The sequence below is a fragment of the Apteryx rowi genome, unplaced genomic scaffold (assembly GCF_003343035.1).
Source record: "Apteryx rowi isolate R43461 unplaced genomic scaffold, aptRow1 scaffold_32, whole genome shotgun sequence".
NCBI lineage: Eukaryota > Metazoa > Chordata > Aves > Apterygiformes > Apterygidae > Apteryx > Apteryx rowi.
Genome location: NW_020449641.1, coordinates 3316736 through 3340562, shown reverse-complemented (window position 1 = coordinate 3340562; position 23827 = coordinate 3316736). Strand labels below are relative to the sequence as shown.

The 23827-nt window shown below is 45.6% G+C and overlaps 1 protein-coding gene across 5 annotated transcripts in view; it reads right to left on the bottom strand.

The window, feature by feature from the left end:
• Positions 1-877: 877 nt before the first annotated feature.
• TP63 (tumor protein p63) overlaps positions 878-23827 on the bottom strand; it is a 111803-nt gene continuing 88853 nt past the window's right edge. For 2 of the 5 annotated variants that reach the window (XM_026070863.1, XM_026070864.1), the window contains 10 exons: positions 22195-22381; positions 20369-20484; positions 19922-20031; positions 19024-19160; positions 17928-18010; positions 16835-16971; positions 5191-5348; positions 4103-4247; positions 3107-3200; positions 878-1825 (listed from right to left, as the gene is read on the bottom strand). In XM_026070863.1, the coding sequence (XP_025926648.1) occupies positions 1529-1825; positions 3107-3200; positions 4103-4247; positions 5191-5348; positions 16835-16971; positions 17928-18010; positions 19024-19160; positions 19922-20031; positions 20369-20484; positions 22195-22381 (1464 nt within the window). In that variant the 3' untranslated portion in view covers positions 878-1528. Of the gene's footprint in view, positions 1826-3106; positions 3201-4102; positions 4248-5190; positions 5349-12168; positions 12284-16834; positions 16972-17927; positions 18011-19023; positions 19161-19921; positions 20032-20368; positions 20485-22194; positions 22382-23827 lie in introns of those variants that run through there. The other 3 variants (XM_026070865.1, XM_026070866.1, XM_026070867.1) reach the window with 3 other exon arrangements.

Sequence of the window (23827 nt, the reverse complement as noted above, 5' to 3'; positions counted from 1 at the left end):
AAGGTAGGATGGCAACTCATTTAAAAGCTGCTTTTGTCATCTTTCCCCAGTCAAAAAAAAAAAAAAAAAAAAAAGAAATCAGGCTTAATGTTAAAAAGAGAAAGCCAAGTTGAAAGCAGCCGAGCTCCTCAGTTTGGATCTGTTTCTACATATTAGCGTCTCACTGCTGTGGCCAATACAAATGTGGAAACATGCACTCCGTTCCGTCACTTGCCTGCAGTATGCCTGGCAGTCACAGAGGAAATGCCTCAGAGCACAACCGCTGTTTAACCAATAAAGAAAAAACAGAAAAGTTTTAAATTTTTAATGTAAACAAGACTTTTTGCAGTAGTAACATTCATACTGCCAGGAACCTTTTCAAAGTACTTGTTCCAAGGCAGTCTGTGGGAAAATCCTATTTTTTTTTTTTTTTTTTTTTTACTCTCTGCTTCTAGTTCCCCATCACGTAATCTACAGTCACCAGCAACAAAATGCAACAGACGTCAGTCTACTGGAGATGCATCTAAAGATGGCTCTACTTTACTTAACAGGAACCAATCTAACATGGTCTAAAAAAAGGATTGCCTGGGTTGAGGGTAGCTCAAGCCCTGCAAATCAGTGTACAGCTTCCAGTTGGTCCCCTGTGCCAACCGGAGGGTAGGCAGGCAGATCCTGGCTTCCTTATGCTAAACTAACCAGGTTGCATGTGTGACAAAGCCTAATTCTCTAGCTTAAATTTTGGTAGTAGTACAGAATGGCTAAGGTTGGGTGGGGGACACTCAAGTCAGGGGGATCAATGGCGTTATTCGCATTTATATCCTGAAACAAGCAAACCAGGATATACACATAAATGTACATTCAACCAAGAGAAGAAGAGACAGTAAAAAGGTATTTTTTTTCCCAGAGAAGGCAAAGGAAAAGGAAAAAGTGGGCTGCAGGTGGCCGTAAGCGCTGGCCTGTCCAGCAAAGTGCATGTGCTGTCTCCGCTGGAGAATATTACACATGAACAGAGCACTCAGCTCCGTGGGAAGAGGCTGTTTAAGTGCAACGTTCAGCAGACTGATTCCCATTTATTTTTTCTGATGAATTGTCAGCTTAGGGTTTGGAGCGGTTTGGGTTTTTTTTGTTGTTGGTGGTGTTTTTTGTTTTTTTTAAGCCTTCTTGCTTTCCAAAGCAGAATTGCTGGATGAGAGACAGTTTGCAGGTCAAGACACCCACAAAGTGTGTGAGGATTCAAGAGTCAAGAAAAGAAGCCCTCTCCCCAAAGGAAAACACAAGACAAGAACAATGCCTTCTTGAGAAGGCCAACGGCTTTCAAGGAAACACCACCCGCCTTCCCCCTTCGCTCAGCTCTTTCCCTTGCAAGAGCTGGGATGGAGGTCGCAAGTCCAGGAACATGGCCTAGACAGGATTAAGGGCATAACTAGCACGACTGAGTAAGAAGGCTCTCTCTGCCCTTCTTCCAGGGGTGCAGTACCAAGCAGGATGAAGACACACGAAGGGCTGAGCAGTTTGTGGCCGAGGCGGGGTGGAGCAGGGTCTGAGGAGCTCACTCTCCTTCCTCCTTGATGCGCTGCTGTTTGTTGCGCCGGGCATCCATGTCAAAGTTGAAGTCGTTCCACTCATCGCGGGGCGGGAAGGAAATGGTCTGCCGGAGCGTGAAGCGGACTGCGTCAATGACCCGCTCCCCCCGGGTTTCGCTGGAGCCCACGCTGACGGTGGAGGCGCCGCTTGGGGTGCGCAGGAGGTGGGGAGGGGAGGAGAAGTCATGGAGCTGCCGGTGATCCAGGATGCCTTTCCAGATGGCATGGCGGAACTGCTCCGGGATCTTGAGGCTCACCAGATCCTGCAAGGCAAGGAGGAGGACTTAACAGGGCAATTCCTGGGAAATCCAGGGGGTCTGGGCTCCAGTAGGAGTGGCCTCTGGGCCACTGTGCAAACACCTATGAACCTGCAAAGCCCTGCTAAAATGCAGGTGGCTGTGATGTACTATACAAGACGACAAACCAGTAACCTGAAGATGGTGGTTCACTGGCTCACCACTTCTAAACAAGCACACATAGCTGAGAGGCAACAAGAACTGATGACATAATGTCCATACTGAAGCAACATGAAACACATGTTCATGCATAAGACCCTGGGGCCTAAAGCTAGACATTTAACTAGACTGCAAGGCCTCCAAAACAACCTTGGTGAGTTCTGCTGGCTGTCTACGGTGAGTGATGCTGGGCTGCAGAAGTTCAATGGCTTTGAAAACTTCAGTGTTTATTTCAAAGCCTCCAAGAGGATTTTAGAATTAAAGTTTGAACTCCTGTATTCAAAGCTCTTGGTCTAACTGTATAGAAACTGCCTTAATTACTTGAACATAACCAAAATTTAAGACAGAAACCTAATATCAGAATACTTGGAGTTTGAGGCCCCCCATCATCTCTGCAGGTATAGTTCCTCAGGGTAGCATTTACCTAACTCTGGGAAATGTGGTATTGGCTTCTGAAAAAAATAGCTATCAGCTTTGATTAATTTGGGTCAGCTTTTCTAATTACAGCAAGCAGCAGAAGAAAGGCAGCCCAGGCTAGGAAGCAGAAGCACCACAGCCTTGCAAAGTCTTGGGACAAAAAGGGGATGGCCTGCTCTGAAGAGAGCAATCTTACAGGAGAGGAGAAAGCAACCCTGCAGCAGAAGCCATGCAAGAAAAAACAGAACTGGACTGAGATGCCAGTGGCAAGGGAAGATCATCAAGGTAAGGCTAGAAAATAGAAGCAGAAAGGGAAAATGCAGACCACTTATGGACAGCTACTTGTCTGCAGGCAAGTTAGGTGTTTCAGAGCTTTGTAAACTGAAACCAAGCCTTGCAGAGTTAAAAGGCCTGTGGGCTGGAGCCACTTCTGGGGCTAAAAGGGACGATGGCGGAGGGAGACACTCTCTACACCAGGCAAGGCAATTATAACTATGGCTCTGGCACAGAGTCCTTCCCCTCTTTACCTTGCAACAAGTCTTCCCTGGTGTGTGACAGCCTTAATTCAAACTAATTATATAAAAATAAAAAAAATACTGACTCTGGATTTCTGATCAGTTCCTATAGCAGGGCCAAGAGTGCAAACAAAGGAAATGGTGAGGAGTTACTTACATCCATGGAGTAATGCTCAATCTGATAGATGGTGGTCAGCCCCTGGGTCGTGAAATAATCCACACAGGATGAGCAGCCCAGCCTCGCTAAGAAGCTGCAGAGGAGGAAGGAAGGAAGGAGAGAGAAAAAAGGATCACCCTGGCTGCAACAGCCCAAACCACAGAAAAACCAAACACTCAGCCAACCTGCAGCAATAGAAAACAAAGCATTTACCCTTGGCTTGATCTTCTCCAAGACATCCCAGGCCAGCAAGCCATGTCGCTGCCACGTGAAACAAGTCAGGGAGTCTTTCAGTTTGGCTCCTAGCAGACAACCCTCATGGCAGCACCTCACCTTAGTAGAAAGCTGAAGACGTGGCCCAGATCTTGGGGCAGGAAGGCTCCCAAGGGCCCTCCTGCCAGATCACTGAGGTATTTCCCTGAGAAGGTGGCTAGGCTCGGGGCAGCCTGCTGCATGCATACAGGGCTTCACCAAGGTGATCTGGGGCTCAGATACCTCACGCACACAAAGTACTCCACAACAGCACACTCCTCCCTAAGTGTAAAGTATTCTTTTTTTACGGGGAGCTTTTGTCAGCCTGTTCAACTTCACGAAAGGCAGAGGGGCTGTGTCTAGAGAGGCTGGTTGTACTTCTGACCCCAGCCAAGGTTTGTTGTGTGGCTATGGAGGGGTGGGACGGGGGGGAAAACCACCACACACTTTGCAAGTCTTCCTGGTCTAGTGCTGCACACCCTCAGCTCCACCGGTCCAACAGATCCTGAGGGCCCTTGACTTTCTTGTAGTCCTAATGTCCCTGTTTCTTTCAGCTGCTTGTGAGTAGGGGGTTGAGGCCTGGTGCCCAGAGGGTGCTGGCCACGGGACTGTCACCAATGGCTGGATTCCAGCACTCCAGAAAAAAACAGGGCGAGAGCCGAGTCCAGGGGACCAGGTGCACAACACAAGGCCTCTGTTCTCCACAGTAAGAAACGTGAGTCTTGGCAGCCTGCTCCTGCTCACCTGACAATGCTGCAGTCTGTGGGGTATGGAGGAGGGGGAGTGCAGTGAGACGTTGAAGGCATGGAGAGGGGAGGAGGCAGCGCCTGCGTGGGGCTCAGGCCATTCATGTCGCTGGTCATGGCCATGTGGGTGCCCATCATGGGAACTAGAGGAGAGAAGYAGAAGGACACATCGTTACCAAGGTGTTCCCAGACCACCACTTCACCCCCAGCACAGTGCTAAGACATGGCATCCTCATCCTACAACCAAAAAGCAGCCTTAAATTCACTGCAGAGCTCCTCACAGAGCTCACAGGAATTTAAGGCAGGGACCCCAGTGACCACGTAGGGCCCAGATGACAGAAGTCTTTCAGAAGTTCTCCCCTCGCTGGAGCAACTGTAGGCAATGCTCCCTCTGCTCGCTTGCCTGGGTTATCTTCTGTTACAAACAGGCTCATCAGAAACTTAAGCAAGCTGTCGGCAGCTCAGCTTTCTTTGCTGCAGAAAAGGAGCAGGACAGAGCCAGCAGGGTAACCCAATACAGAAACCAAACAGCTTTGTTTTCAGAGACACTGAGCACCCAAAGGGGATCAGAAACAGGTGTGGGTGAGAGTCCAGCGCTCTTGAAAAACTCAGTCCCCAGAATCATGTCTGTCATCCTGGATTTACAGGGCTGCTGGGCACTCTTCAGCAGCCAGGAGGAAGCAGGTTATATTGCTACAAGCTGCAGATATTTCCTTTTAAATTAAGTGTCTTAATTGAGCCAAGGGGAAAAAAGTTTGCCAACATTTGCATCTTCTCTCTTGGAAAAGGAAGAGACAAGGTTTGAAAGACAGACGACTGTGCAGCCAGTCAGATTTGCAGAAAGTAGCAGCTCTGTTCACGCCTTTGCCTCTGCGAGGCTCAGAGCAGGAAGCTGGAGACTGGAGGAGGCAGGGGACTTGCCCTGCAGCTCAGCAGGGAGCAATATTTGGCTCTCCAGACTCCCAGCCTTGGCTCCCTAGACTAATGTTAGCCACTGGCCTGGTGCCTCCGAGACTCAAAGTCTCTTTCTCCAGAGAAATGGGGAGCAAGCGCAGAGCAGGAGAARCAGCAGTGAGGGCTTCTTACTGTTGGTTCCCATGCCGTCAGGGATGGTGGTTGGGGTCAGGGCATTGCGCTGCTGGGGGTTAATTAGCTGGCTGACGGAGGGCAGTTTGTTCATGCTGTTCATTTTGCTGAGCGGCGGTGAGTTGGAACCATAGGATGACTGCGACTGCATGGAGGTCCTGCAAACCAAGGAGATGTTAGGACATGAGTCACAGCCTTTGGTTGTTAGGAGTGCACATCCAAAAGGGCTATGTTTTCTTTTTGAGGCAGTGGTAAACTATTGCTAACGAAATTACTGGCACTATGGGAGTGTCACAGCTAAAGATCATTGGAAAGATAACCAACAGGAACTAAGAATTTTCGCAGGTATTTGGGGGATATTAAAAAAAAAAAAGAGAGAGAGAGAGAGAGAGAGAGAGAATTGCATAACACTGACAAAGGACAGCTTCACTTTCAGTTCAGTTTTTTTTTTTTTTTTTTCTTATGGAGAAGTTCCTACAGGCCATTTTCAGTTGAAGAAAAGAGCATACACAAACCCAGCAAACACCTGCCAAATCTTGAAAACAGTATTTTTAAGTTAAGCTCTCTTTGTGGTCAAAGGCTTTTTCATAAGAAAAAGAATTGAGTAAGCTATCTCAAACCATCCTAACTATCCCTAAAAATCTGACTGCAGGATACACTTATCTTCTTGGTTTTCCAAAACTCCTAGTTATTCACATAATCCGGCTATTCCCAGGTGTATGTATACAGCAATCCAGACATGTATAACAACCAGAAGCTCTTTCCTCAAGACTGACTCCATATTCCTTGGGAAAAGCTACCAAGATGGTCAAAGCTACATAGGAGAGACACAGCTTTTGCTGACATTAAGGAGAATTTGTTATCCAAATACTGCAGGCTGCTTATGAYGAATATCAGATTCATATACTAGCCTTCAAGTCCAGACAGCCCCGAAGTCCATCCAACATTTCTCATGTACAGACCTGGCTAGAGAGGCTCGCTTGCGCGCTCTCCCCCTCCCTCCCCAGCCCTAATGGTCCCAGCTGCAATCCCGCCACGTAAGCGATCCGGAGTATGGAGACCAGACTGCTCATGAATGGCAGCCCCGTTCCCAGATCGRGTTACAACTGCGGCATCCCATCTGGAGTTGGGTCTTATCTGGAATATGCAGAAAATGATCATTAAAGCGGGCCTAACAGTGCAATTGGCAGAACACTGCCATGTCACAAGAGACCGTGTTTTCTCTCTCCAAACTGCTGCTGGGCTGAGCCCTGGCATACCAGAGGCATTTGCAAGGCTGTGCAAAGGCGCTCGGGAAATGGGCATGCTTCCCGAACAAGACATACCCTCGCAAGTGATGAAGCCCGAGTGTTTGTTCTGCCGTAYTGCAGTGACCCTGCGGTGAATGTTAAAGGGCACATTCTCTTATTATTTCCCGTTGGGAAACTTGCTCATCTTTGTATAACTGGTTGCACCAATTCCTGGGAACTGGCTTTCCTTCTATGCAAACAGAATAGTTATTACTTAAAATAAGTGTAAAGTAAAGAAAAGACTTATTCCTGGATAATTTATTAAAACTTTCAGCACCCAAGGTCAAGTTTCATTTAATTACATAGTCTCCAGCTTCCTGCACTTAAAACTTGCAACGTTGGGTGGAGAAAACATCTATGCTAACAGGCTGGAGTATCTAAGGCCCTGAAGAAATGTTACCTAATTATACAATTACAGGAGGTACAGAAGGGTGTGAACTGTCCTTTGGCAGTGAAGATGCAGGACAAGATCCAGCAAACTTCATAGACTCAAGGAAGTGGAAAGCACAAGAAGCCTCACAAATTAATATTAACGATGGCAGCAACTCCTAAAGGGAAGTGAAACAGAGCCACAAAGTTCAGGCCCCACTTTTCAGGGTGAAGGGAATGATTCACATTTGAGGTTTTAATTCACCAACTATAAAAATGGAGACCAGCCACAAAATTCAAGTCACATTGACACTACCCTTAACCTAAGAGGCCTCTGAATTTAGGACTTAAATTAATATTTCTGCTTTACAGGTCCAGGCTTCTATCCTGAGCTTCAGCTGAAATTAATAAACAAATGAGCAGACTCTTAGGACAAAACCTTCTTGATTTCTGGGTAGGCAAGCAAGAGGTCACCATGTATAACACCTTCCCACAGTGAAATTCCAAATCAAGTCAAAAGGGACTTCCCCAAAAGAGGTTTGTTTCCACTGTTTAAGCTCAGGACATGTTTTATTTAGAGACTTCATGACTACATACAGAGTTTTTTTGGGTGCCTGTTGGTACAAAACAGCATTTTCCAAGGCCATCAGAAGTGAGTTCAACTTTGCTTTCTACGCCTTCAACAGTGATCTCAACAAGACTAGTTAGACCACTGCAGTATACTTCGCGGGAAAACAAACAAACTAAACCCAAAGCACCCTACACTATACAAAATGAACGCATACTCTCACTCATTGCTTAAGGACCCCATTCTTTTCTCATTTGTACTCATAAGAATGAAGATTAGCTCCACTGAGACAATCAAGCTGAAGCAAATAAAACAGGAAAGAAACAAAAACATTTTTGTTCGTACCCATATGCATTTCAACAAAACTATTCCATCACTTAAGTAGATATGTGAAACATCTGCAGAAATCCATCCAGCCAAAGAAAAGTCCAAAGATAAACCAAGATGCAAAATTTTATTGAAAATTAATGTCACACATCAATATAACAACAGCCTCAGAAACATGAGAAAGTATTTTTGGTACTAAACACACAGACTACATGTTTTTTGAGGATTCATTAAAAATAAATTGCTTTTTTTCCTCAATTTTTTTAAAAACAGGTATTATAAGAACGTCATGCACAGTGATTTTTATTAAAATTATACTTACTACGTCTCAAGAAAGATTAGAAGTAGGAGCATTAACATTTCTTTGATATCAATGCCAATGAAATGCATTTTAATATCAAGGTATAAGGACTTCAATTAAGAGACTATTATACTTCTTCGAATAGTCTGATACCAAAGGCACTGAGTCACATTCTGCAACTGATTTTCCTCTCTTCAAGAGGCTATGTAATTATTTAGCCAATAACATTTGTAGTTAGGCAAGCTCATATGAGGGCAATCAACTCTCATGCTTCAAGGCATATAGTAATCATCTCAAGAGGTCAAGAAGGAATTTCCTCTCCCACATATGAAGCACAGTTCAGTTTACAGGTTACCTTGTACACTTCTGCACTTTCCCAGATTACTGGATATCAGCCCTTCACCAGAGGTAGGAAACTGCTTGGATAGCACAATTACCTGATTGAGTAGACAACTCCTAGAGTCCTCACTCACATTAGATGAATGCAGTCTCAAAAAGTAGCCTTAATGAAAAATACATTGAAGGTTCAGTAAGTGCAAGAATAGGGCAGCTTAGGCACAGAGGATTTAAAATGTCACCCAAGCTCTTGTGACTACTGTTTGCTATTCCTGAAGACTTAGATCCAGTTGCAAAGAGAAGAGACCCAAGTGGCACGGAAGCTGTCTGAATCCGGGTGTAGAGTAGCCACAGCAACGTAGTAAGGACTACATCCTATGTTCACATGTGGTCTACATGCCCAGTGACAACGGTCTTTCAAACAGGGGTGCACTGGGCTGCACGACCCTTGGCAATGACACACAAGTGTCACAGATGCTGCTCAATTGCACTTATCAGCTTAGAAGACCCATGAAATAGGACACTAAAAAGCAAAGAGATGCACTTGCTCTCCACATCTCAAACAGCTGCTCTTCTAACGCAAGAAACAGAGCATTTTTCAACCACGCAAGTGCTTTGTAGGCTTTGTGACCAACTAATAGTGTGGAAAGGAGGAGCCCTGACAGTTACTAGGCAGACAGCAACTACAGCACAGGGACAAGGGTGGAGATAATGACTCCACATAGATTTCAGGTAGGGGAATTTCCCAAGGCAGCAGTGGATGCAATCTGTCCTCCAGGTAATGGAACTATATAATATAGGGAGTTGACATACACAGGCTGATAGGACCTGACTGACTGATATGGCTCAGTTAACCTACTTGGTTATTCCTTGAAATAAAAGGCTTACTTTTCTGAAGCACCAGTGAAGACAGAGAAGCAATCACAAGACATCTGGAAAAGGTTTTCTGCTTGTATCTGCAGAGAACAGACTAAAAAGGAACTTCAATTACTTCCAGCTCCAGGTGGTTTACTAGAAAAAACCTGCACCTTCTTAGATAACCACCATGTTGCTGGAGACTCATCGAGTCACCATTAAGACCAGATTCATAATCATCATCCTCTTGGAGGCAAGAAGGACAAATAGCAAAGCCTTTCTAGAGGACAGTGGGATCCAAACATTCTATATGTTTGCTTGGTAGAAGTCAAAGGTATTGCCCATGATGGTACAAGAGATTTCCTACAGATCAGACCAGATGAACTAGAACTTGAGCAGAAATCTCCTTACTGGGGGCTCTGGGTGCCTCTCATATTCTAGTAGGTTGTCTCCTCAAACTTGCTGATGGACAGGCCCTCGAGCAACCGTTTATACAAATAAGTACTGCCCCTATCCTGGTATTTCCATACTGTCATCCACAAGCAGACAAGACCAAGATCCAGGAATGAATCTTCATCAGAAACATGGACTAATGGTGCTAAGTGTAATCCTGCATCTGTGTTGCTTTAGCAGTTCATCTTCTCAGCTCTCACAGGGAAAGGATGACCATTGTCTGTCTTCTCCCAAATAAAAAGAAGCAGAGCAAATTTTATCTTCTTTGTGATCTGGAAGTACCTCCTGGAGTCTCCAGGTGAAGCATGGAGGCACTTGATTTGTCTAGCTTTACACAAGGAACAATAGTAGAGCTGGAAGTGCATGAAATAGTCCAAACTAGTGCTTAATTAGTTATTATTTTTATTCACAATTTTTTGTGTCTCTTCTCCATCAGCCCCCTCTGCCTTCCTGGTAGAACAAGTCTTGCTAAGATGATGAAGGAGATATCTAGAGATGGAATATGGCTCTCAAAAGAGATATTAGTATGAGTCATCGCCTGCTCAGAGCACAGCTCTGCTGCCTGGAAGCAGACGATGTGATGTTCAGAGATAAGAGTTTTCTCCCACTGTGCATCAGGCTGTTTCCCTCAGTGGGTGGCCAGGAGGCCCATTTGCTTTTGGAAGGCACCTTTTCTTCAGGCTGCACCTAACACGTGAGGGCAGAGTTAGAGCCAGGTACACATCTGCCCCAAGGGAATTCAGCGTGGATTGTGCTGCAGGCATAGAAGTTCCCATCAGGATCTATCCAGCCACCAGACAGTTTCCTAGCAGCTGCTGAGCACCGACATTTACATCTGAACTCTGGTCCCCAACCAGTGCTGGACTGGGCCAACACCACCTCTCAGGGAGCACCCTTCCCAGTGCCTCTTCAGTAACCTCTTTGCATTTCTATTTTCTGCAGCTGTGAACACCAGAGGGTTCCCCAGGAGAGATGCTGCCTGAGAGCATGGGTTGAAGGGCACTTCTCTACCAGTGCTGCAGGCTGTTTCTCATGTGATGGTGTCTGAGTCCCTCTCTGTGTGATGGAAAAACCCACCAACAGGCATCATGCCTGCCCTCAATCAGCTCCTCCCTTACTTCCAGTATCTGTACCTAGTGCCACAATCAGCAACGCCAGGGTTTATTCCACAGTGTTCTGCTTGCCTGTTGATCATTCCTCCTTCCTGCTGGTCTAGGCTTGGCACTTAAAAATGTAGTTTTCAAAGGATTCAAATCCACCTTGTCAAGCCCCATATGAACAGCTTTCAGAGGTAGAGTTTGATACAAAGAACGCGAGGGTTTACAAGTCCTTGCTGAGAAACCATCAAATGCGCAGGAATCACTGAGCCAAGACATACATGTACCAGAGACAACAAGCAAAAGCAACAGTCATTGGTTGCAGGACTAATGGACAAGGTGGGCATGGCTCGAGGCCAGCTGGCCGAGTCAACTGCTACATATGCTGGCACTGTTTTCCTTTAAACTGTGAGGTCTCTAGTGACTGGGTAAAACATAGTAGGGTTGATGAATACTCTAAAGCAACATCTAATAACTACTGAAAGTCTGCAAGGAAAGTGGCAAGCTCCAACTCCTTTTCACAGGCAGGGCAATGAGCAGTTATGGACAGTCTACCCTTGACACCCTCAGCTCCAGAGGGACAGAGACACCGGGCCACACATGAGTCCCCATGGATGTCATCACTCAAAGGCTCCACCCTCTCATTCATCTCATGCATCTCAATCCACCACTGGCAGGGCTTGGTTTGAGTCCATAGAGTCAGGAGGAGGGACCTTTCCAAGTTCAGCAAAGCTGGGTTAATCCCAGCAGTGCTGGTACAAAGTCAGAAAAAGCCACCCAGTCTTCCCTACAGTTTTGAGGGATTTTTGATCAGACTCTTTATGATTAGAATTAAGGGGAAACAAATCATGATGTCAAATCAGAGGGCATTTCTACAAGAAAAAAAATCTGATTTCTTACCAGTACCAATTAATATAATTATCACCTCCCTCTGTCCAGCAGTACAAATACTTGCATTATTACTGCATGACCAGCATTAAAACAGGCCCAACTGCCTATCACAGTCCATTTAAACACAACCCACCCTCTACCCCCACCCCCAGCCCATGAATACATCTTTAATTTAAACAAGACAAGAGGCATTTTAAAATTGAGACCTGCTCAGAGAAACTCTGCTGAGTTTCACAAATACAGAAGCAACAGGAAAGAATATCAACAGGTTACAAAAACGAGAAGAAAAAGTTACACCAAGAAAGACAACATTGTGGTTCCAGACCTCTCAATGCTACCACTACAGCTAAGAGATCTGTAGAAGTGTCTCTTGTTTTTGCAAAGTTTGAGTCCCTTCAGAACATTATTCTATTTACTGTTTCTATCAGGCTGTGTATTTGCCCCACTGTTCCTAGTCCCGTGAGCTGGGTAAAGTAACCCCACCAGCTCAATTTATGGATATACTGATGGGTTTGGGGGGCTGGAATGTTTTAGGATGGCATCGGTCTGTTTGGGAGGTTCTCTCCTTGAGTCCATGAGTTCATTCCTGAAGCAGGCCGAAAGGAGACTGTAGAGAAGGAACCAGAGAAAAGAAAAGATGAATATACAGGACCCTTTATCAACAACCAAGAGAGAAACAGTCACTTTTCACCTTCATGATCACAGTATGGACTTGAAGGAGGGGAAAAGCAGATGTCTTACTACCTACAGGAAGGTTATGTAACAGGGAAATTTATAAAGCTGGGAAGACCCAGGTACAAGCAAGTGATTGGCAAGAAAGGAAAAAACAACTAGCTGTTATGGAAATCAGATTCCTGTGTCCCAGTCTCACGGTTGCAAATGGTGCTCTGATACTGTTCCTAGCCACTCTTAATGGGCTGAACAAATACAAGAGGAAAAACATACTTAGCCAGATGGGAACAGGAGAGAAGCAGCTTCTGTTGAGTCCATTTCAAACTACAATTACTTAAAAACCAGAAGCTGATGCTAGACAGGGAAGATGGTGCTTATTGTGAAAGGGCTGGACTGATTAAGTCTCAACTAGTGCCACCTTGAAAAGCCAAGGGACCCTGCACAGCTGTATGCTCAGAGCCAGCACAGCGAACATCGCATGTTCACACAACTAATTCCACTTTTTTTTTTTTTTTTTTTTTTTCTTACCTTCATCTCAGTAATTCCCTAGTGAGAACACTATCCAAATGCCTGGAGTTTACAATGCATGCAAGCACAGCACTACAAAACCAAACCAAACCATGCAAAAACAACTGTTAACTTCCACACAGCAAATGAAAATCATTAGATGGAGGTATGAAGCACCTTCCCTGCCAACCCTCTCGCTGCAACGGTAAGCACAGGGATCCTTGCAAGTTCCTGTCTCAGATGGAGCACTCCAGGCATTGGATAGTTCTGCTCTGTCACACCTCGCTTGCAAGGTTAATTCCCTCTTGTTTGAATAATGAGCTGCACTGCTCACTAAATTGAAAGGCAGCCAGCTAGCTGCAGCCCTGCTGATATGACAGGAACGTTTGCTGAGATAAGAGCCCTCTTCTGAGCAGCCTGTGGAAGACTTTGTAAAATCCCTTCAATCACGCTATGGCCAATCCAAATGGAAACTGTTCTGAAAACACTGTGCTCAGCAGGGTGAAACCCATCACAGGAAGTTTTGTTAAACCTGTAGAAGTGTTTTCCAGTGAAACCCTTAGAGACTGGACCGATATTCCCTGGGAATACTGATGGTAAGTGTATCTCATGTCAGAATATTGAAGAAACCTTCCCCCTCCCCAAAGTATGGGCCATCTCTGGTATCTCTGGCAGCAAGGATTCTCTGGCAAAACCACATTTTAAACCAGTGCCAGACCAATAAAAGGAAGTCTTCTAAATGAAGGCATGTGTTGCTGTTTAGATATGAGCCCAAGTATTTGGCAGTGAAAAAGGAAGAACAGCAACTGCAGCTAAAAATCTTCCCACTACGATCATGAAGGTATTTGGCATTACAGTAAATAAGAGAAAGCCATGCACAAAGGAACAAGCAGAGAGAGGAGATGAGACAGAGAAAGATGCGGCCTGGCACAATGTATATGCACTGAAGTATTTTTTGATCATCCCGTGGGACACAAAGCTTTTTGATTGTCACCGGCTTTGTCTTTCACATTCCAGAACAGTAAGACAATTACATCTGCTAGCCTGCCAAACATGATGCTGGTGTGTATGTGCATGAAAGCAGTTATACAGTTGTTTTCCAAAGTGACAGGTTTTTTTTATTTTTCAAGTACCTTACGGTATGATAATCTCATCCTTCCTTTTCTTACTCTTCAAAAAAGATGAAGCTTTTCATGTTATAGAAATTAAAGGGAAACTCCCTCCCACACATCTATTTAGTTTTTCCATGTTAACTATTGCTCTGAAAAGTCAAGCAACTGAAAATCAAGCAATAACCCTATCTARGTTTGACTGTGGAGCATGCATGGATGCTGCTCCATTTTGAGAGTACACAGCCAAAGGCAACTCACAAATACCCAGGCTTCACAGAGCCCCCCTAGGATCTATATGTTCTCCTACATGTACAGACTTTTGTCACTGCACGCGCACTTGTTTTAACATACACTCTGAATAAATGCAAAGTGAGCCTCAGTTTTGAAAGTACAGCCCTATTCTTAAACTGAAAGCATTCTCTTTTAAAGCCGGAACAGACTCACAGAGGAGTGACAGTGCTTCTGAGTTTGGCAGAACATCTCCCACCAGACACACAGTACGCACTTATCTTAACCTGCTTGCATGCAAGATTGCTCCTATCCAAGACAGTTCCTATGAAGTGTCTTCCTTCCCTGATCTTATGTCAAGACCTGAAACTCCTTTATAATTCATTTTTGGAGTGTAATCAGACCTACGAGTTCTTTCACACAGAATGTTCCTTTGCCCTCACACATTTCTTCAGAAATTAATTCATATCCTGGTTCACTGAGGCAAATGCACCAGAAACCCAACTGGACCTAAGAAGCTGATGACTGAACGTGTGTTTCAGCAGAGGAGGACCGTGCTTGGAGGCAGGCTGTTGGCAGAGACAACTGCAGTAGCCTTGGACAAACGCTCAGATATTTTTCCCCCTCCTGGCACCCTTAAAAGCTCTTAATTTTTCTCCCCAGTAACTCAGCACACTCAGCAGCTGAGAAAAAATGAGTATGTAACTGGACCAGTGCCAGGAGACATACCAAAAGAAGTTTCATTAAATTAAAYGGCTGGACTCATGCACACTGGTCTTGAAGGTAACACAAATATCAACCTCAGTTGCCAGGAACTCATCCTATTGATACAGGAAGAATGAAAACAGTAATTATGGCAAAGGAACTGTCAGCACCAAATGAAAGATGTCATCTGCTGCTGTCCATTTCTGCTTACAAAACCATTTCTCAACTGAAATGACTGTAGTTCAGGTGGAGCTTTGAAGACAGGCAATGGAGTGCACAAAGGCTGCAATGCCTAGCAGCTAGTAAATACAAGCTATAGTATATACAAACAGTGCAGATGACTGATAAACTCCTCATTTTTTAAGTGCCTCAGAAAAAGCTCAGAGCCCCTGGATGTTCCAGTTATTTCAGCATAAGGCTTTTTTAACACCTCTGCAAAACTCCAGCTGACACTAAAAAAACACACAGGTCGAAATKCGAACATATGCACAGATCTGGCACAAGGCCGTGGTATTGCAGAAGTCCTGAGACAAGGCCAAGGCACCAAAATAAATCCCTACAGGCTCAAGTGGGACTTATGTGGTGCCTTGGCCTTGTGCTAACCTCTGCAAAGGAATGAATTATACCCACAGCCTCCTGATGTGTGAGCTTACCAGCAGGAACGACTGAGATCCTAAGCACTACCGTTGGTGGCTACCTACAGTCTGTGCTGCTACTTTCTGTCACCCGATACAGCAGGTGAAGCAAGTCCCATGAATGACACTGCTTACAATCTGTCTGGGATATCGTTCTCTGACCCAGTCTCTGTAACTGTAAAGCATGGGGAACAGAGGGGAAAATGGAAACCAGACACATATTTGGCCCTTCTCCCCCGTTCTCTTTCCATTTACGTCACCCAAAGTAGCCCTGGCACAGCACAGCCAGCCATGTTCAAATAGGGATTGTCTGCCATGACGGAAAATTTCTCACTCACATTTTGGAGAGCGACAAAGCACATCTTTTAAAAATGCTTTAAAAAAAAAATGCACATGAAGAGTCTTAATTTGAAGTGCCCACTGGTCACAAAGCAAGTCTTATACATTTCACTCTTGCTCCCAACTTTCAACTTCCAGTTTTATAACTCAGGAACCTACAGTATTTATGTCCCACAAAGATACAGACACCTGCCCTCCAACAGCATCAAAAGAAGCAGCGTACCAGCAGCATTTGAGCATTGAGCCGARCTGGGGCTCACAAGCCTGGCTCCGTGTGCTCTTGGCAAAGCACTCCAATGGATTCCAGGAAGGAGGTGTGGAGATGGCTCCACGTTCTCTCCCTTTTCCACAGAGAGCAGATGGAAAAAAAAGGGCACACCCCACCCTGAGCTTCTCAGCTTGGTCATAAACGCTCACCGGGTTTCTGTCTACAGGCAGTTGGATGGTGCTACCTCAGCTCAGTCTAAGATGGAGCACTTCAGACACCAAGCTCAGAGCTCCAGTTGGAAGGCAGAAACAAGGCATTCAGCCTTTCCTCGCACATCTTCCAAGACCAAAAGGTGAATTGTCTACTATAAGAGACTAGGTAGGGTAATAAAATCCTGAAAGCGATCAGGACTTGCATTTGCAGAAGGAGGACTGGTTTGTCCTGCTACACAGATAGAGGCAAATTACAAAACTTAAGAGATTCTGAGTTTGAGATTTAAGTTCAGGACCAGAAATGTGGCTTTGGTCTACCTCCTAGCATGGATTTCTACCAGCTCTGAAAGGCAGTTAACAAGCAGCGCCACACTGCACTTTTGGAAAGGATTTTGCCAATGCAGCAAGCTAGGAGCTCTTGGCCCTTGGCTAACCACAGCTGTGCATCTGCGTAGCTGTGCAGAAGCTTTCTGTGTCTCTCTCCTCTCCCTTCCCCACCGTCCTCACTGCAAAGGTCACTGCAAACACACTCGTACTCACTGCTTCTGGAGCAAGTGCTGGTGCTGCTGTTGTTGCTGCTGCCTGTAAGTCTCAATTGTGTGCTGGGGTAGGTACTGCATAAGTTCCAGGGACTCTTTGATCTTTAGTAGCATTTCGTACGTCTCTCGTCCCCTCACCTGGATCAAGGGGGGGGAAAAAAAGGGAGGGGGGTAAAAGAAAACCCTTAAAGGACTACATCTAGACYGACAGCCACCTCTGAGTTTTAGACAAAGTCAAGTAAACAACACCACAGCAGGATGCAAATACTCTGTTTATACTCTATGCATAAGCAATAAAACCGCTAAGCCTTGTGCTAGTGGTAAGCAGATAATTTTGAAGAGTTGATAATCTGACACTGCAGGCTAATGAATGTCTTGGGGTTGTCATTTGCTTGATGTAAATCTATACCAACCAAAAGCACTATTCTGATCCAATCTGTTAGACAGAAAAAGTCCTTACCTACCTCAGACATAGGTAGACCTGGTGCTGAATCTCACACACCTTGCGGAAAAGAGTACTTGAATTCAGGTGTTAGAGGAAGAGGGAGATCTAAACCTAAGTGCACTGTGGTCCAACTAAACACAGCACATGGGGAAGCAGCAAAATGGCCCATTACAGACACTTCTTGCTCTTTCTGATCCTACACTTACTACAGCATAGTTTATGTCTATCACTCTCTCCACCATGAGGGTAACACGCACAAAAGCTACAGAAACATCCATCTTTGCCACCAAGAAAACAGGTTTCAGCCCATTATCTCTAGAGAAAGCTGAATTGCCACAGACTCAAAAATGAGAGAGGAAGCACCCAGCTAGGTTTCAAAGACCATTCTCCTGCCAGGACAGGCTGATCACTTAGGATATTCTCAGGTGCTTCGCACAATCCACTTTCAGTCAGCAGCCAATGGTATTTTTCATGTTTTCTGTTTGTAATATGCATTTAAAATAGATAGATGGGGAGTGGGGAATCCACATCCCAACCCCATCCACTAACACAGTTATTCTCTCTGAGGTCTCGATGAGCAGCTGACTTGCCTCAAGGGACTGAGAAAGACACTAAACATGAGGTAAAAGCAAAAATAGAGAGAGCTTACCGGCAAGTATAAGAGTTCATCATCAGGAGAACGTCTTTTTTTGATAGATGTCATCTGTATGCCATGAGTACCTTGTCGAAAAGCTGGAAGAGAAATCCCCAAAGTGTCCCATTAAAACAAACAAACCAACCAACCATCAAGTGTATGGMTGTCTCAGATCTGCAGTGCTCTGAAAGGGTCTCTGCCTAAGTCACTCCAGAATTGTGCTTGTAGCTTCTGACCCCGCAAGGCAGAGATGACCTGCATACGTTGGGTGGCTGTAGCGTATGGGGAAATACAACAGCAAAGTAGTGCTGGAAAAATAGCAAAACCCCAGCAAGTCAGATCAGGTACAAGTACAGGCTCTTTGCAGGAAAGTCAGTGAACTTSTGTGTTACAGTACTCACTAGCTGTCAGCTATCAGTGATCCACTATGGGAAGGCAAGAGGAAGCAAGCAAGCTGAATCTACTGCAGAAGCAAAGTCCTCCAGTTTGCCTCTTGTTAAGACCGGTGCCTTGCTGTGCAGCCTAGTGCCATTACTGTGCACGTGCCAGAAACCAAAGCTGAGTTTCTACATCCTGCATGTCAGATGAGTACGTTTACTCCYCAGAGCATGGAGAGAGACCACTTGCACCTCAGGCATGCAGCAGGGTTTATGCAGAGTCTTAATCAAGATCCCTGTGACTGGAAGACATATGCCACAATATGGGGCACTGACTAGAAGGCACAGTACAGTCCTAAATGAGCAACAAGGGTTCAGAAGTGGTTACAGAGTCCTGTCTATGTATCCTGAGGATGGCAAATAAACACCCTCTGCAGCCAGCACCAACCAGGCTATCYGAAACAGTTAATTACTTCAGGCAGCACTGCAAGGGAGGCCATAAACTCAGACTGTCAAATGCCATTTTGTGAATAGCCAGCTGCGCTCAGCACCTCGAGGAATCAAACACCAGCCCATTTTTCAGAATGATTCATCCTGGGACAACAGACAAACACCCTCCTGCCTCCAAGCCCATGCACAGCACCACCTCCATCCCTTCAGCACAAGCGCTAGGGTCGCACCTGCACCCTGTGACAGCACAGTCTGCAATCTGCCCAGCTCTGCCAGCTACTTACGGCGCTTCGTACCATCACCATTCTTTGTGCTGTCGGAGACTTGCTGCTTTCGGATGCTGTCCTCATCTGCTTTGCGATCTCTGCCTGGGCAAGCGCAAATGCGGGCTTCAAAACATCGGCGGCCCAAGACTTGCCCRCTGGGAAGAAAGGAAAAAGCGTCAACTGGAGGCTCAGACATGGCCTAGTCACCTCCTCCGCATCCTCAAGCTCACACAGAGGGCCAAACTTGCAGCTAGAACCTACTCCTCCTTTCCACTCTCTGCCCCAGATGTGTCATCTCCTAGCTGGTCACCTTAGACATCTTCTGTAAATAACAGCCACATGTATGGATTCACCTGCCAGTCAGTATAAGAGGTATTCACACTGCACCTGGTATTAACTCAGCTCCCATTTGATCCTCTTACACAGTACCTACCTATGGGAGGGGTGACACCTAAACTGGAGGCTAGGAGGAGACCCTAACCATCTTTCCACATCTTACCRTTTCAGACAAACTTGTCACATTAAAGCAAGGGGTAGAAAGCACTCTGCTTGGCAGACATGGAAGCAGGGTATCCAGCTAATCACAGGTGGGTTAAATAACAATACTCATGAAACTTAAAAACCTCTGTTGAATTACACACATCAAAAACACCCTTACCACCTCCTCCAAGTAATGGACATAGGAACAAGGACAGAGTCTGAGAGATTCACACCAGACTATGCTCAGACAGACCGAAACCTCCCATTTCTCAGTCAGGTTATTCCAAGTATTGGGTAACTCTTGCCTGTAGCAATTTGGAAATGTCCCATAGCCCCTTCCATCAGACTGTCCCTAAGCACCTTGCAGTGCTGCTCAGAGCAGAAGAGGAGCCAGACAGTCACCTCTCAAGCAAAGGGGCATTGATGGACTACTTACTCTCTGGTTTCCAATGTCACGATGATGAGGATTGGGCGACGGTTCATCCCTCCCACGCAGCTACTGTTGCACATGAAGTTGTACAAGACTGTCGTGAACTCTGTACCAACCTAGACAAAAAAAAAAAAAAAAAAAAAAAGATGAAGGGATGGTGGATGGAAAGCTCTGTTTTTTCCAAGCTCTCCTCCTTAAAATCTCATCCACTCCCAGAACTGTGTTACGGTCAGACTAGCATGAAATGAGCCCCAACCACGACGCTTCCTTAAAAAAGGACTCCTGCTCTTAAGTGGGGAAGCGGTTGCTTAAAACCCTATTTCTGACAAAGAGGAAGAGGAGATTTATTGCGATGAGGATGGAAGGAGCACATGAGCCCGTCTCCTCCAACTACAGTTACAACACCCACCCCTTCCCATGCCGGGCAGCCACTGCTTTGGGTTCACAACATACCTGAGGCGGCTCATAGGGAACCAGCACGCTCTGCCTCCCGGTGATGGGATCTTCTACGTACTGGGCATGGCTGTTCCCTTCCACCCTGATCAGGTGGCTGGGAGGTGCGATCTGCCCTGCAAGGGGAAGGAGGCAAAACCAAGAAAGACTTTTCAGTGAAGACAGATTTGAAGATAGCAAAGGGACCACAGACTTTCTCAAGCTCACACTGGAAACCTGCGAGCAATCCTGAACACGGGTGYCAAGTTACTGGGCTAAGCAAGCCCAAAAGTCAGCTGAGTGGTAGCTCACAGTAACTCTTCCAGCAGGTAACTCCATGTGGATTTTTACACCAGTGGAAAGCCTTCCCCCTCCCAAGGTGTACACAAAGCAAATTCCTTCAAGTCTTAATTCCAACTACTACTAACCAACTACAGCTACTAACCCTCTTCTGTTCCCTCCCACCACTCTTGATCCTAAAGAGAGGAAAAAAAAAATTCAAGCAGAAAGAAATATGCATTTAATTAACGGTCAACTTGAAAAATCATGCTTGCTTACGGCAGCGGAAGAAGGGAACATGATCTTCTTTGTTTCTAGGACCCTTTCSAATAACTCAAAAAATAGAGTTTCTTTCCTTCAAGTTTTCTTCAGTGTTTGAAGAACACACAATTAAATTCTGAGGAAAATAAGCTGCTTTGGGTTCATCTACACAATTCCCTTTGGGTTTGAATTGTTCCTTTCTTACTCAGATACAGCACACTTCTAGAGACAGAATCATGTCAAAGTAAGAATTCAGGGTTTTAATTCTTCCTCCTCCTCAAAACTTTGTCACTGAACCAGATAAYCAACTCTCAAAAAACACAGTTCTGTCAGAAAAGCACTCTCTTAAGGACTATTTCAAAGAACTGYCTCACTCAGCTCTGATTTTCAGTTCCCAAGGCCTTGCTTATTTTTGGRCCTGTTTAGCTAGCTGCACTGTAACCAGCAAAGGGATCAAGGCTCCTGAGACATCCTGCTAACTGACACCAACCRTGTTTTTTCTTTTTCTCCCCCCCCCRCAGTAGGAGATAAATAATGCACRTAGGAATAAAACAGATGCTCATCTGAACTTATGTGAACTTAAGCAGACAAGGCAAAATGTAGCCCAGCCCATGAGTTTGCAGAAAACCCCGGGGAAATTTTTAAAACGGGGGCTAGTTCACTAATATGAGAAGTAAGTAAAAGATTAAAACACAAATACTGAACCATTAGTGTTAAATGTACAGGAAGGCTGCCTGCAGTTGATGCTGGCACTTAGTGTTATCCTGCCAGAGATAAACAACCCCTCTGTCTTTGAGGCGTGGATTAGAGATTCGAGATGATATTGCATCCTGTTACTAGATCCCTGTCCCAGTAACATGGAAGCTCATTCCTGAGTAGAGGAACAGCTGCTTCTCATCAAGGGAGCAACAGTGGAGCAGGGAAAGGCTGCCTGAGCCAGAAGGGCACTGCCTGCCATGAGGACATTCATCCAACCTGGGCAGGCGTGAGGCTTACTTTGGTCCTTTCTTCTCAAGGACCTGCTTCCACAGGAATAGCTTAAGTATAGCATGAAACTTCCTGCTAAGCACAGGAAACAAAAAGCCACACAGGACGTGGCAAGAAGTCTGCTTCCAGCAGGTTTGCTCCTTACAAGCGTTTCCACTATACCTGGACATAAACACAGGGTCATCCTGTGGCCTGGCACAGGAGTTATCATGGGGAATAGGCCTCCTCCACCTCCTGCAGCCTTGCTCTAGATCTGCAGGTATGGCTGTGAACCCCCTGCCCTGGCCACTCATCAGCCAAGAGCCAACTGCCCTCCTTACCCTCATTGAACTCCCGGCTCAGCTCATGGTTCGGGCAGCGTTTAACCACTTCGGTGACATGTTCGGCTTTCTTGTAGACTGGCATAGCCCGGATTACGGCTCCCTGGGGAGGCGGGGTCATCACTTTGATCTGAATGGGACATGTCTTGGCGATCTGGCAGTACAGCTTCTTCAGTTCAGTGGAATACTAGACCGGGGTAAGAAGGGCAAGAGAGAATCAGGATGTGCAGCCAGAGATGGATGCAGGCCAGAGGGATGGAGACGGGTTTAAGCACATTGCTGAATGCACCAGCTACTCTATGTGCATTGCACTTGTTCACACAACAGCTGCACCTCCAGACAAGTGTGTCTGGGGGGTGGGGGGAACAAAACAAACAAACAACCCCCCCCCCAAGTCTCTATTAGTTTTAGAATAGCAGAGCATAAATCTACAATSTAGTTTTCCCAAGACAAATACCTTCAAAGATTGTTATTTCTCTTGCACCCCCCACTCCTTCCATGAGATGCATGTTACCATCCACTTAACAAAATGGAAACCATTCCCTTCACAACACCCTGTAATCTTAGAAGTATTGGAAACAACATACATTTCAAGTGGTTCATTCCTATTTTTGCAATGGGATGAAAAAGACATGGATCCTCTGGAACTGGATAGTACTTGAAAGCAAGACACCCCCCCACACCTCAGAGTTGTGCCAAATTCTACATTTCTGTCATCTTTTAAAGGCATCTCATGTCCCTGCTGATCACCTCTACAGCAATCTCTCCACTTCTAAACTCAAATCATTTTGTTCATGAAGGGGGAAATTCAAGGCTCAGAAAAGTAAAACAGCTGAAGGACCAGATCAGTGATGGGACCTGTAGCAGAACCCAGGAGCCAGCTCCACAATGGAGGTTGTCACCTTCCTTTGATGTGCAATGAACACCCTTGAATAGAACAAGACACTCGTGTCCACCATGCTAGTGGAGAGCATATTAGAGTCCCTCTTCCATTTAAGGACATTCAGCCCTCAGGCACTGGTGCAGCATCACCCTGACATGTGTTCACACCTGGAAACCTCTACTTAACAAAACATTTAATCACTGAAGTGATTGGTTTCTCTTGAAAAGCTYAATTGAAACAAGTATATGGACTTAGCAAGAACAATCACAAGCAAACTCTATGTGGTTGGGTGCATTGTAACCCAAACCCAATTTTCTGGATGTTCCCTGTGAAGGGAACTCTCCAGTTTCCTCTGCTCTAAAGAATGCTCCAAAATAAGGCAGTTTTAGTCAACACCCCACTCCAGAAGCATTCAATTTTCTCTTTGTGCTCAGAGATTCACAAGCGCAGAGCTCTCCCAATAACTCTAACCACTTAGCCCACAGGAACTGCTGGCATTTCCCCACTCCCATCTCTCTGGTTCTTACAGAGAAAGAAAAGTGAAAGTCCCAAGGTGGTTGTTTTCTTGAAAATGTCCCTAGCTGCCGAGGCTGATACAGAACCAGTCCCAACTGTTCAAACAAAGCACCAACAGGTTCATACAGGTCAAGAGCACAACTTGGCCATCCACCCTGCCAGGATAGGAAGAGCTGGCACATGCATGGGTGGGTGGCAGGTGACGTGGCAACAGAAGGATTAGCAAGCAATATT